The 10,007-nt window shown below is 42.1% G+C and overlaps 1 protein-coding gene across 5 annotated transcripts in view; it reads left to right on the top strand.

Moving 5' to 3' along the window:
- Nucleotides 1-400: 400 nt before the first annotated feature.
- Nucleotides 401-10,007, top strand: part of FBXL18 (F-box and leucine rich repeat protein 18) — a 125,234-nt gene continuing 115,627 nt past the window's right edge. For all 5 annotated transcript variants that reach the window (XR_013486042.1, XR_013486045.1, XR_013486043.1 and 2 more), the window contains exon 1: nucleotides 401-570. Coding sequence is in view for 1 of the 5 variants with exons in the window: in XM_021008587.2 (XP_020864246.1) it covers nucleotides 553-570 (18 nt within the window). In the remaining 4 variants the exon portion in view is untranslated. The remainder of the gene's footprint in view (nucleotides 571-10,007) is intronic.

Genomic DNA, 10,007 nt, shown 5'->3' with positions numbered 1-10,007 from the left:
CTGAAGAAACAGGCTCTGGCTGAGGGACTTGGCAAGGTCACCCAACTAAAAGATGCGTTAGCACCTTCTCTCCATTTTGTGACGAGGAGACTGAGGTCTCTTTTGACAGCTAGTGGGTTCGCAAATCCAAGTGTCCCGCTTTAGCTCCTCCCTTTAACCCCAGCGTGGCTTTGAAGCTACAAGTTGCACCCAGCAACATGTGCGTGCGCATGCGCATTTTGTATACGTGTGCTCTCGTTTGGGAGCAGGGGAAGGGGAGGAAAGAATAGTTTCGGAGAGAGAGGGTGGGGTAGGTGGCCCTACTTGCCTCACTCAAGATGGCGACCGCGAGGAACTGCGCAGGGGTCCGAAGTAGTTTCCGGAAGTGACCGCATCTGGCCTGCGACGGAAGTGGCGGGGCAGCCCCGCCCCCGGCCGCCAGGACCCTCAGTTGAGCAGCCGACGCGCCGGGTTTGAGTGGCGCTGGCCCGGCTCGGGGAAGGCCCCGGCGTTGCAGACTCGGGTGGCTACTCGCCGTGCGGGCGGCGGCCGCGGCGGCCTCGGCTCCGCAACATGTCCAGCTCCGGAGAGGTACTACTGCCCCGGGCGCCCAGCGCTCGTCCCAGCCTCTCGTGGGCCCAGCCGGCCTTCTCCCCGCCCCCTCCTCCCCAGGCTTCGGGCCCCGCTCGGGCCGCCGGCCCCTTAGCGTACCGCGGCCGCGGCACCCGCAGCCCCCTTCCCGGCCGTCACCAGCCGGGACCTCTGAACCGCGGCCCACCCTCCCCCTGTGCCTGCCCGAGCCCCAACATTTCACTGCCCGCTTCTCCATCCTCACACCAGCTGCTTGTCCTGGCTGCTCGTCCAGTTTCCTCAACCCTTCAGGGGCCTCTTACTCCACCACCACCACCACCACCCTCTCCTCAACTTTAAGATGCAGCAGAAAGAGCACTGGATTCGGAGTTAGAAGACTGGGTTCGAGTCCTGGCTCTGCCATTAAACTGCTATGCGATTTTCAGTAGCTCACTTCCCTGGCACAGTGAAAGAACGGTGGCTCTGCAGTCGGAGTTCGAAGCCTGCGACCGACACTATCTTTTTGACCTTGGGCTAGTCAGTTTTTCTTCTTGGACTTTCATTTCCTTGTTTCCAAGAGAGTTGGACTGGATGGCTTCTGTGGTTCTTTTTCAGTTCTCGATCTGTGCCTCAGTTTCCTCATCCATAAAATGAGGGGTAGTGGTAGGACTAGCTTACCTATGAGAGCCACATCTGACGTCTTTAGCTTTAGTTCTCTTTTTGGTCCCCTCCTTCCTTTTCCTGAGTTCTCTATCTTTCCCCTTACTTATTCCTTGATTCTGACCTTAAACCTTTGGTCCCCCGTTCTCGAAGTTTCTTATTCAATACTTTATTCCTTCCCTTTAGTTCTCTATCCTCTTGCCTTCCTCTTTTAGCTCAAGAACCTTATTCTGGTATTTCTTGGTGGATGTTACTCACTTTCCCCCCATCCTCCACATTTTCTGCTTTAAAAAAAAATCGTATCTTCTGCTCCATCTTTGTGAAGCAACCTGGCACAGTGGGAAGACTGCTGCATTTGGAAATAGAGGCCCTGGGTTGAAACATCAGCTCTGCTGCTCATACACTATGACATTGGACAATTCATTTAACCTCTGTGGGCTTCAATTTCCGTTTTAGTAAAGTGAAGAGGTTAGACTAGATGACTTCTAAGGTTCCTTCCAGCTCTGGAGCTGTGATTTTTATTCTCTTGTTCCAGTCCTCACTTCCCCGATTCTGAGTTTGACTGTGTTAACCTTTGGTGGCACAAAGAGTAGATTTCTCCCCTAGCATATGAAGTTATTCTCCGTTCAGCACAGATCTAGATGGATCTGAAGGTGAATGAAACTGGCTTCTCTACTAGTTGAGCATGTTTTGCTCAGAATTGGATTGTTGTGGGTTGCTGGCAATGTCTCGTTCCTTAAGATGAAATTTAGGTCCACAGAAAACTTTATGTTCCACATTGATGACATATTTTGTGATGGCTTGTACCTCAGATTATAGGGGAAAGAAGTGCCTATAACTTGTGACTATCCTCCATTCTGTTGTTAAACTAGAAGATCTGTGGAGATTTGCTTTCTCTTTGTTATTGACATCTTGGCAATTAGCACATCTCTAGATTTTATACATTTAGATAAACATTTTAAGTAAAGTTAACCCTCAGTGGGAAGTAGTCACTTCTGTTGCTGCAATGATAGTGAAGAGTGGTGAGAAGGAGGGATAGACTGCCAAAAATCATGCAGGTCGGTCCATCTATAAACATTAATTTAACTGCTGTTGTTCTGAATTTGAGATCTTAATCCAGTGCCCACTGAGTTGGTGAATTTCCAGAGGAACTGAACTACATCAATATTTATAAACTTGCTGTAAATGAAAACAAAACAGTTCACAGGTTCTTGGAGAATTGAATAAAAGAATTGGTTTCATAGTACAATCAAGTACAAGGAGAATAATTTCAGAAGATACTTGGCCATTTTGCCTTGAAGTATTTATGATGAGTATAAGCAAAAAGACCATTGAAAAGAGAATTTAAACTTCTGCATCACGTCTGCTGCAGAGGATAAAAAAGTAGAGAAATTCCACAAAGTACCTGCGAAAATCTTCCAAAATAAGTTAATATATGCTTTCATGTATGGTAACTGCAGTGTGAAGTTAGGCACAAAGGAGGCTGGCAAAAGATAGTAAAAGTATAATTTGGGTTGAAGAAATATAAGAGTCTAAATGCTTGTGGATTATGGAGCAGTTTACCACCTATAGTTTATGAATGCTGTTTTCATGAAGAATTACTGCCATGGGAGCCATTTCACTAAGATCAGAGACTAGTTAGAAGAACAAATAAAACGTTTGAATGTAGAAGGTGAAGGCGATGGAAAGATGAAAGAATAATGGTACCGTCTCGATGGAAATGGGCAAGTTAGGAGAGGGGACAGTTTTGAGAGAGAGAAAGAGCAGGGAGATCACTTTGCTTATGGTTTGGTTTACTTTGAGGTGTTGGAGTGGTGGTCAAAAGGAGATGTCCAGTAGATGTAAACATAGAACTAGAGATGATAATAAATGACTACATAAAAAGCTAGAAAGTATGTCTTTTTACCTGGGTTCAGGGACATAATTATGAATAGGCATGTCTTAACAGTTTCTCTTTGTGATAATAACATAAAGAGAACTTTAAAGTTTATACTATGCTTTGCACCTGAATGTTACAGCCCTTAGAGGTATGTTCTTTGCCCTTCTCCAGGCTGTGCCACCTCACCTTCGATCAGATCTTCTTTCAAACTGGATACTTGGACTCCACCTTTGGAATTACTTTGTCCTCTGATAAATGAATTTTTACCTTATCTTACTAGGTCTTCATCTCACTTTCCAGCCTTCTCTAGACCATGCCTCCAGGGGTCCCCTAACTGCTTTCCAATACCCCTTTGTGTTGTCTTCTCCATTAGGGTGGAAAAGAATGTAGAATGTAAATCTTTGAGGGCTAAGACTGTCTTAGCATAGTGTTGAGCACAGTGCCCAGTACATAATAAGGGCTTAATAAATGTACTATTTATCTTTTGAAGTTCTACTCTTACATAGCAGCCAAGAAAATTAATACAGTTGTAGACTGATTTAAGAGAAACATAGTGTTCAGGACTAGGGAGATTTGTAGTCCTGCTATATATACTCTGCTCTCATCAAAACATCGAGAATATAATGTTGTTTAAACAACACCTTCTAGGAAAGACATTGCTAATTTGGAATGTGCCTGAAGTAGGATGACCACAATGGTTAAGGGCTTTTAGATCATGTCACATGAGGATTACTTGGAAGAACTGGAAATGTTTATGTTGGAGAAATGGAGATAAAATTTGGCAGGGACTGTGATAGTTGTCTTCCAGTTTTTGAAAGGCTGTTAAGCAAGAGGAACGAGATTCATTGTACTTGGTGTCACAGGGCAGAAGTAGGCCCAGTGGGGTGGAAGGTGCAACATGACAAATTTAGATTTGATGTCAAGAAAAACTTCCTAATAATTAGACAAACCCAAAGTAGACTGCCTTAGGTATTTGTGGGTTCTCTGTCATTGGAAGTCTTACTGCAGAACCTGGCTGGCCACTTGTCAGGTATTATAGGGAATTTCTTGTTCAGGTATGAGTTTGGAAAATAAGCTGACTTGCAGACCATTATGTAAAAGGATGATTTAAAAATTATGAACACTCAATATTCAAATGGATCTATGGTTTGATCTCTTTGGATGTTCCCTCCAGTTATGTATATTGCAATCAATCTATGTCTTCCTGTCCTGTGAGACTCATGTTCTTGTCCTCCCACAGATTTGCCACAGGGGCTCCATCCAACATCTGCATTAGGAGGCCTTTCTCACTTTCCCTTGATATCCAAAGATAGCAATGGAGTATTCAGGTTGTATGACTATTCTGCTTCACCTGTGCCAGAGGGCCAGCCCATCTTTTCTTTCTAGTACACATTTTGTTGATTATCCTCAAAGTTCTGTGTTGGTTACATGTTGCAACCTACTCACAACTACAATGTATCTCTCCATTATCTTCTATGTGATGCTCATTTTCAGTTCTTTAGAAACTGTTGTCTTCTGTATCTGTCAGCTATAAAGCAGCCTTGGCAGACTGTTGATTTTAAAACAAAACAAAAGGAAAAAAACCTTTGTCTCTGGGAGAAGCCTTCTATCATTAAATAAACTTTGTGGTTTTCTGAAGGTAATTCAACCTGTACTCCTGTCATAGTCTGGTCAATAGCAATTCTTTTATCTGCTTGGTCTTTTCATGTGTGCATTGTTGAGCCAGGCTCATTCAGAAGGTTCCAGATCTCTTCCAAGAGGCTCAGCAGTGATTTGCTGCTTCATGAAGCCAGAGAAGTGTCATACACAAATAGGAGCATCTGGATGATGGTCTTAATAAAACCAGCTTCAATTTGGACCTCCTGAATGTCTTCTAGGATGGTGTTAAGCACCTTTGAAGAGCATATAGCTCTCTGTTTTATGCTTTGCCTGATATTAATGATCAGAAAGTTGTTGAAAAAAGTTATTTCAGTAATATTTTTCAAGGAATCTTGAGTAGTTTTGACGTATAAATGGAGACATCTTGTTGGAGGAGAGTTTTTTTTACTCTACTGAGTTAAATGCTGTTTCAAAATCAACAAACAGTAAGTAGAGCAGGATCTTGTGTAGGTAGATGTGTGTTCTGTTGTAGTATAATTGCTTGCAAAAGCCTGCTTGTCACCTACTGTTATGTTCATGCAGGATAGGTATCCTGGGTGTGTGTGTGTGTGTGTGTGTGTGTGTGTGTCTCTTAAGTATCCTTAAGATTTCGTTCTTTCACTTGCATAGGCAGTCAGTAAGCATTTATTAAGTGTCCACTCTGTGCCAGGCACTATGGTAAGTGCTGGGGATACAAAGAGAAGCAAAAGAAGTTCCTGCATACCAAATCTTTTTCTCACTCTTTTTTTCTTCTAAGTTTTTACTAATTCTGACCTTTAATCTGATTATATATAGATAACTGATTCTTTGATGACTTGTGTCAGTAACAAGTCTTTTCCTGTCAAAATGAGGGTTTTGTGGTGGGTTTTTTTTTAAATTTTGTTTTGTTTTTGGTGATATATTCAGTATTTCCTGTCAGGATTGCCATTAGCAGCAGGATTCTTTTTTTTGAAAAGTCAGGATATAAAAGTGTGAGGCTTCTGTAGTTGACAAGTCCTTGGCTTCTTTCATTTCTCCTTTCTGACCCATGCTTTCCAGTATATTTCTCACCATCCTTACCTATTGCCACTTTTGCATTAAAATCATTGAATATCAGAATATGTAGAATATCCTCACAGAATCATGGAAAGCATTGAAGGAGAAAATAAACCTGCCGAAAACCTGATATGAGATTTAACTAATCCAAATCATCCCTACAGTTTTATAGATAAGGTTGGAAAGAAGATAACAAATAGGAATGAAATGGAATAGATTTGCTAGCATTTTGATAGTACGTGATTTTTACTGGAATGTTCACGTTTAGGCTTTTTAAGCCCTCAGTATCTTATGAAGAAACTTTTTTTGGCAAAGAAAAAATAGCATTCGAGAAAATAATGTTATGAATTATTGTTGAACTGGATCAAATATACACTGAAGAAATTCATGCTGTGGGTGGGAGGAGGTTTGATGAAATTTTTAAGGTGCTCAGGAATTGCTTTTTTTTTGAACGTATATCAAAGAAGGGATTTCAAAGACAAAGAGGAAACAGCCTTTGCCCTCAAGGAGCTTACATTCTACTGGGTTACAAAAGATACATGGATGGATAAATATAAGATAATTTAGGCAGAGAAAGAGCTCTAGTAGATGGGGGGAATCTGAGAATACTTTAAGGAAGTAACCTCTTAGCTGTCCTTTAAGAAGGTAAGGATGTAGTCACGTGGAGTTGAGGGAGTCCATTCTAAGCCTGGAGAATGTCATGAGCAAATGTGTAGAGAGATGAGATGGAATGTTGAGTTTGGGGAACAGTTAGTAGTCCAGTTTGAGTAGAATGTAGAGGAGACAAATGTGGACCAAGGCTAGAAAGGTAGGTTGGAGCTGGATTGTAGATGGCCTTAAATGCCAGACTAAGGAGTTTGTCATTTTTGTCTTTGAGATAGTAGTGATCCTCTGAACATTTTTGAGCATGGAGATTTCTTAGTCTATAGCTTAGATAGATTATTTTGGCAGCTATTTGTGGGATAGATGGAGAGTACAGAGACTGGAAGAAAGCAGAGAGACCAATTAAGAGGAAGAGTCCAGATGGATGGAAAAAAAATCACAACTAGTATGATTTTCAATTAGGAGACAGAGCGAATATTAGCAACTATAGCTCCTTAAGTTTCCTTTTTCATCTCTATAATAGCTAACACTTATATTTGCTTTATTAAGGTTTGCAAAATAGTTTACAAATATCTCATTTGATCTTTACAACAACCCTATAAAATAGGTGCTATTATTATCATTTACAGGTGAAGAAACTGAGACTTATTTTAAGTGACTTGTCAATCATTCAGTCAGTAAACATTTATTAAGTACCTACTACATGCCATGCAGATCCACCAGCAGGTTATTTCAGTAATCAAGACGTGAGGGGATGAGAATCTTGCACTTGAGTGGTGGCAGTGTCAGAGGAGAGAGAGGGGGAAATGTTTGAGAGATGTTGCAAAGGTGAAATTGGCAGGCCTTGGCAACATATTGGATATAGGGTGGTAAGAGATAGTAAGGAATCCAGGATGACTTCTAAGTTGTGAGCCTAAGGGCCTAGGAGGATGGCATTGCTCTCTATAATAATAGGAAAGGTAGGAGGAAGGCTTAGTGGGAAAGATAGTAAGTTCTGTTTTGCACATATTAAGTTGGAGATGTCTACTGGACATCCATTTTGAGATATTTGAAAGGCATTTGGAGATGGGAGATTGGAGGTCAGATTGAGGCAGGAAAGGTAGATTTGAGAATCATCAGCATAGAGATAGTAATTAAATCCACAGGAATGGATGAGATCACTAGTGAAGTATTATAGAGGGAGAAGAGAAGAAGGCTCTGGACAGAACCCTGAGGGACACCTATAGTTAGAGGGCATGATCTGGAGGAGGATCCTGAAAAGGAGACCAAAGAGTGGTCAGATAGGGAAACAGATGGATAGGAACACCAGGAGAGAGTGTTGTCCCAAAAACCTAGAGAGAAGAGTATCAAGGAAGAGATGGTGATCAACAGTGTTAAAGGGGGCAGCTAGGTGGCACAGTGGATAGAGAACCGGCCCTGAAGTCAGGAGGACCTGAGTTCAAATCTGGCCTCAGACCAAAGACTTGACACTTACTAGCTGTGTGACCCTGGGCAAGTCACTTAACCCCAACTGTCTAACAAAAAAAACCCCCCAAAAAACCAAAAAAAAAACAGTGTTAAAGGCTTCAGAGAGGTCAAGGAGAATGAGGATTGAGAAAAGGCCATTGAATTTTGCAACTAAGATCATTAGTAACTTTGGACAGAGCAGTTTTGGTGGAATGATAAGGTCAGAAGCCAGATTGTAAGGAGTTAAGAGAGTGAGAGGAACGAAAGTGCAGGCATTTCTTGTAGATGGCCTTTTCAAGGAGTTTACTACAAAAGGCAGAAGAGATCTAGGAGGATAGCAAGGGTGAAAGGATCAAGTGAGGAATTTTTTAGGATAGGAGAGACATGGGCCTGTTTATAGGCAGTAGGAAATTTGCCAGTAGAGAGCAACAGATTAAATATAAGTGAAAGAATGGGGATGGCGGAACAGTTCCATCGAGGAGACAGGATGGAGTGGAATCGCTTGAACTTATAGAGGGGTTAGCCTTGGTAAGGAGTAAGGCCACTTCATCATGTGAGAGGAGTGGAGGAGATAGTGGCAGAAGGCCTCTGAATGAAAGAAGATGAGGAAGAAGGGAGGAGAAGGACAGTAAATGGCCTCCATTTTTTTCTGTAAAATATGAGGCAGGGTTCTCAAGTGAGAGGATGGAAAGAGGGGGAGCCATGGGAGGTTTGAGGAGGAATGAGAAGGTTTGAAAGAGCCACTGTGGAGAGTGGGATAGTGAGTTGATAAGAAAGGTATAGTAGGATTGTCTAGCAGCAGCGAATCCCCTATTTGAGGTTATATAACATAGATTTGTAAGGGACTGGGTCAGAGTCACACAGCTAGTAAGTGTCTGAGGTAGGATTTGAAGCCACCACCAGAGCTCTGACTACCATGACAAGATATTTACGAAAATTATCTCTATGAGTATTGAAGGTACCCCATTGCCACAGTATAGAGTTGAAGCTGGAAGGGACCTTAGAGGTTATTGAGAGTGCTTCCTCATTTTACAGGTGAGGAAACTGAAGCCCAGAGAAGTTAGATAACTTGCTCAGGACCCCACACCTAAGAAGTGCCTGAGGTAGGATTAAATCCAGATCTTCCTTTCTATAACACTAGTGCTTTATCTAGAATGCCAAGATATTTATGAAAATAATCTGTATGAGTATCAAAGGCATCCTTGATGAAAATGAGAAGGAATTGGACACATTTTTGGTGGGGGAGGATTGGTTACAATGCATTTGACTTGGTTGAGCAAAATTAAGCGTTAAAGGTTCTCCTTGAATCTGATTTCTTCCATGTACATGTATCATAAAAGGGAGCTGTGAGGAGTGGAAAGAACTTTGGGATTGGAGTCAGGATAAGAGCTCAGTATTCGATGCCAGTAACTAGGTGGCTTCCTTATAGGCAGCTTCCTTCCCTTCTTTGGGCTATATTCTGTAAATTGGAGATTGCAGATTGCTGGGAAGGAAGCACTTTGTGAAACACTTAAAAGCCCAGGGGCAGGAACCTGCATGACTAGATAAAGGCAATCTACTGTTTTGTAAGTGGATTTTTGGTTCTCAGCAAGTTGGATGTTCCCTCTGATGAGGCAGATTGCGGCCTATACCCACCTTCCAATCTTGTGTGACTCTTGTCTCTGTCTCCTACAGTTTTATCAGACTCCACTGAACCCACGGGAGCCATTCTCACCTTTTTCTGACATTGTGAGGATACTGGTAGGGCTCTTGGGCTGATTGTCTACCTCTTAGTCCTTGCTCTCCACCACTTGAATGGCCCATTTTTTCCCTCATCTGTTTCCCTAATAAATCCTTTACTCTGTTTCTTCTTTGAAGTTCCCTATTATATGCTGTAGCTTGCCCACATCCTCCATGTACCTCTATTTTGCCCTCTGTGTGATACTCATTTTTAATTCTTCAGAGGCTATAGTCTTCCATGACTTTTAGTAATGCAGCAATGCTAGTAGAATTTAGGTATTAGCAAGATAAGTCGTCTTTTTTGGGAGCACTTTGGGGTCCATAAAGGAACTTTGCAATTTCCTGAAGGCAATCTATTTTACCCTCTTTTTGTTTAATTATGGGCACAAGTCGTCCGTTTTATGTCTGTTGTACATATGCATACTGATGTACAAGCTGTAGAGGTTGTCATTCTTACTACAGGACATTCATAATCTGG

Source organism: Phascolarctos cinereus, unplaced genomic scaffold, assembly GCF_003287225.1.
Source record: "Phascolarctos cinereus isolate Bilbo 61053 unplaced genomic scaffold, phaCin_HiC Scaffold_4;HRSCAF=312, whole genome shotgun sequence".
Classification (NCBI taxonomy): domain Eukaryota; kingdom Metazoa; phylum Chordata; class Mammalia; order Diprotodontia; family Phascolarctidae; genus Phascolarctos; species Phascolarctos cinereus.
The sequence above is the reverse complement of the archived record's forward strand: the minus strand, read 5'-3'. Positions and strand labels throughout refer to the sequence as shown.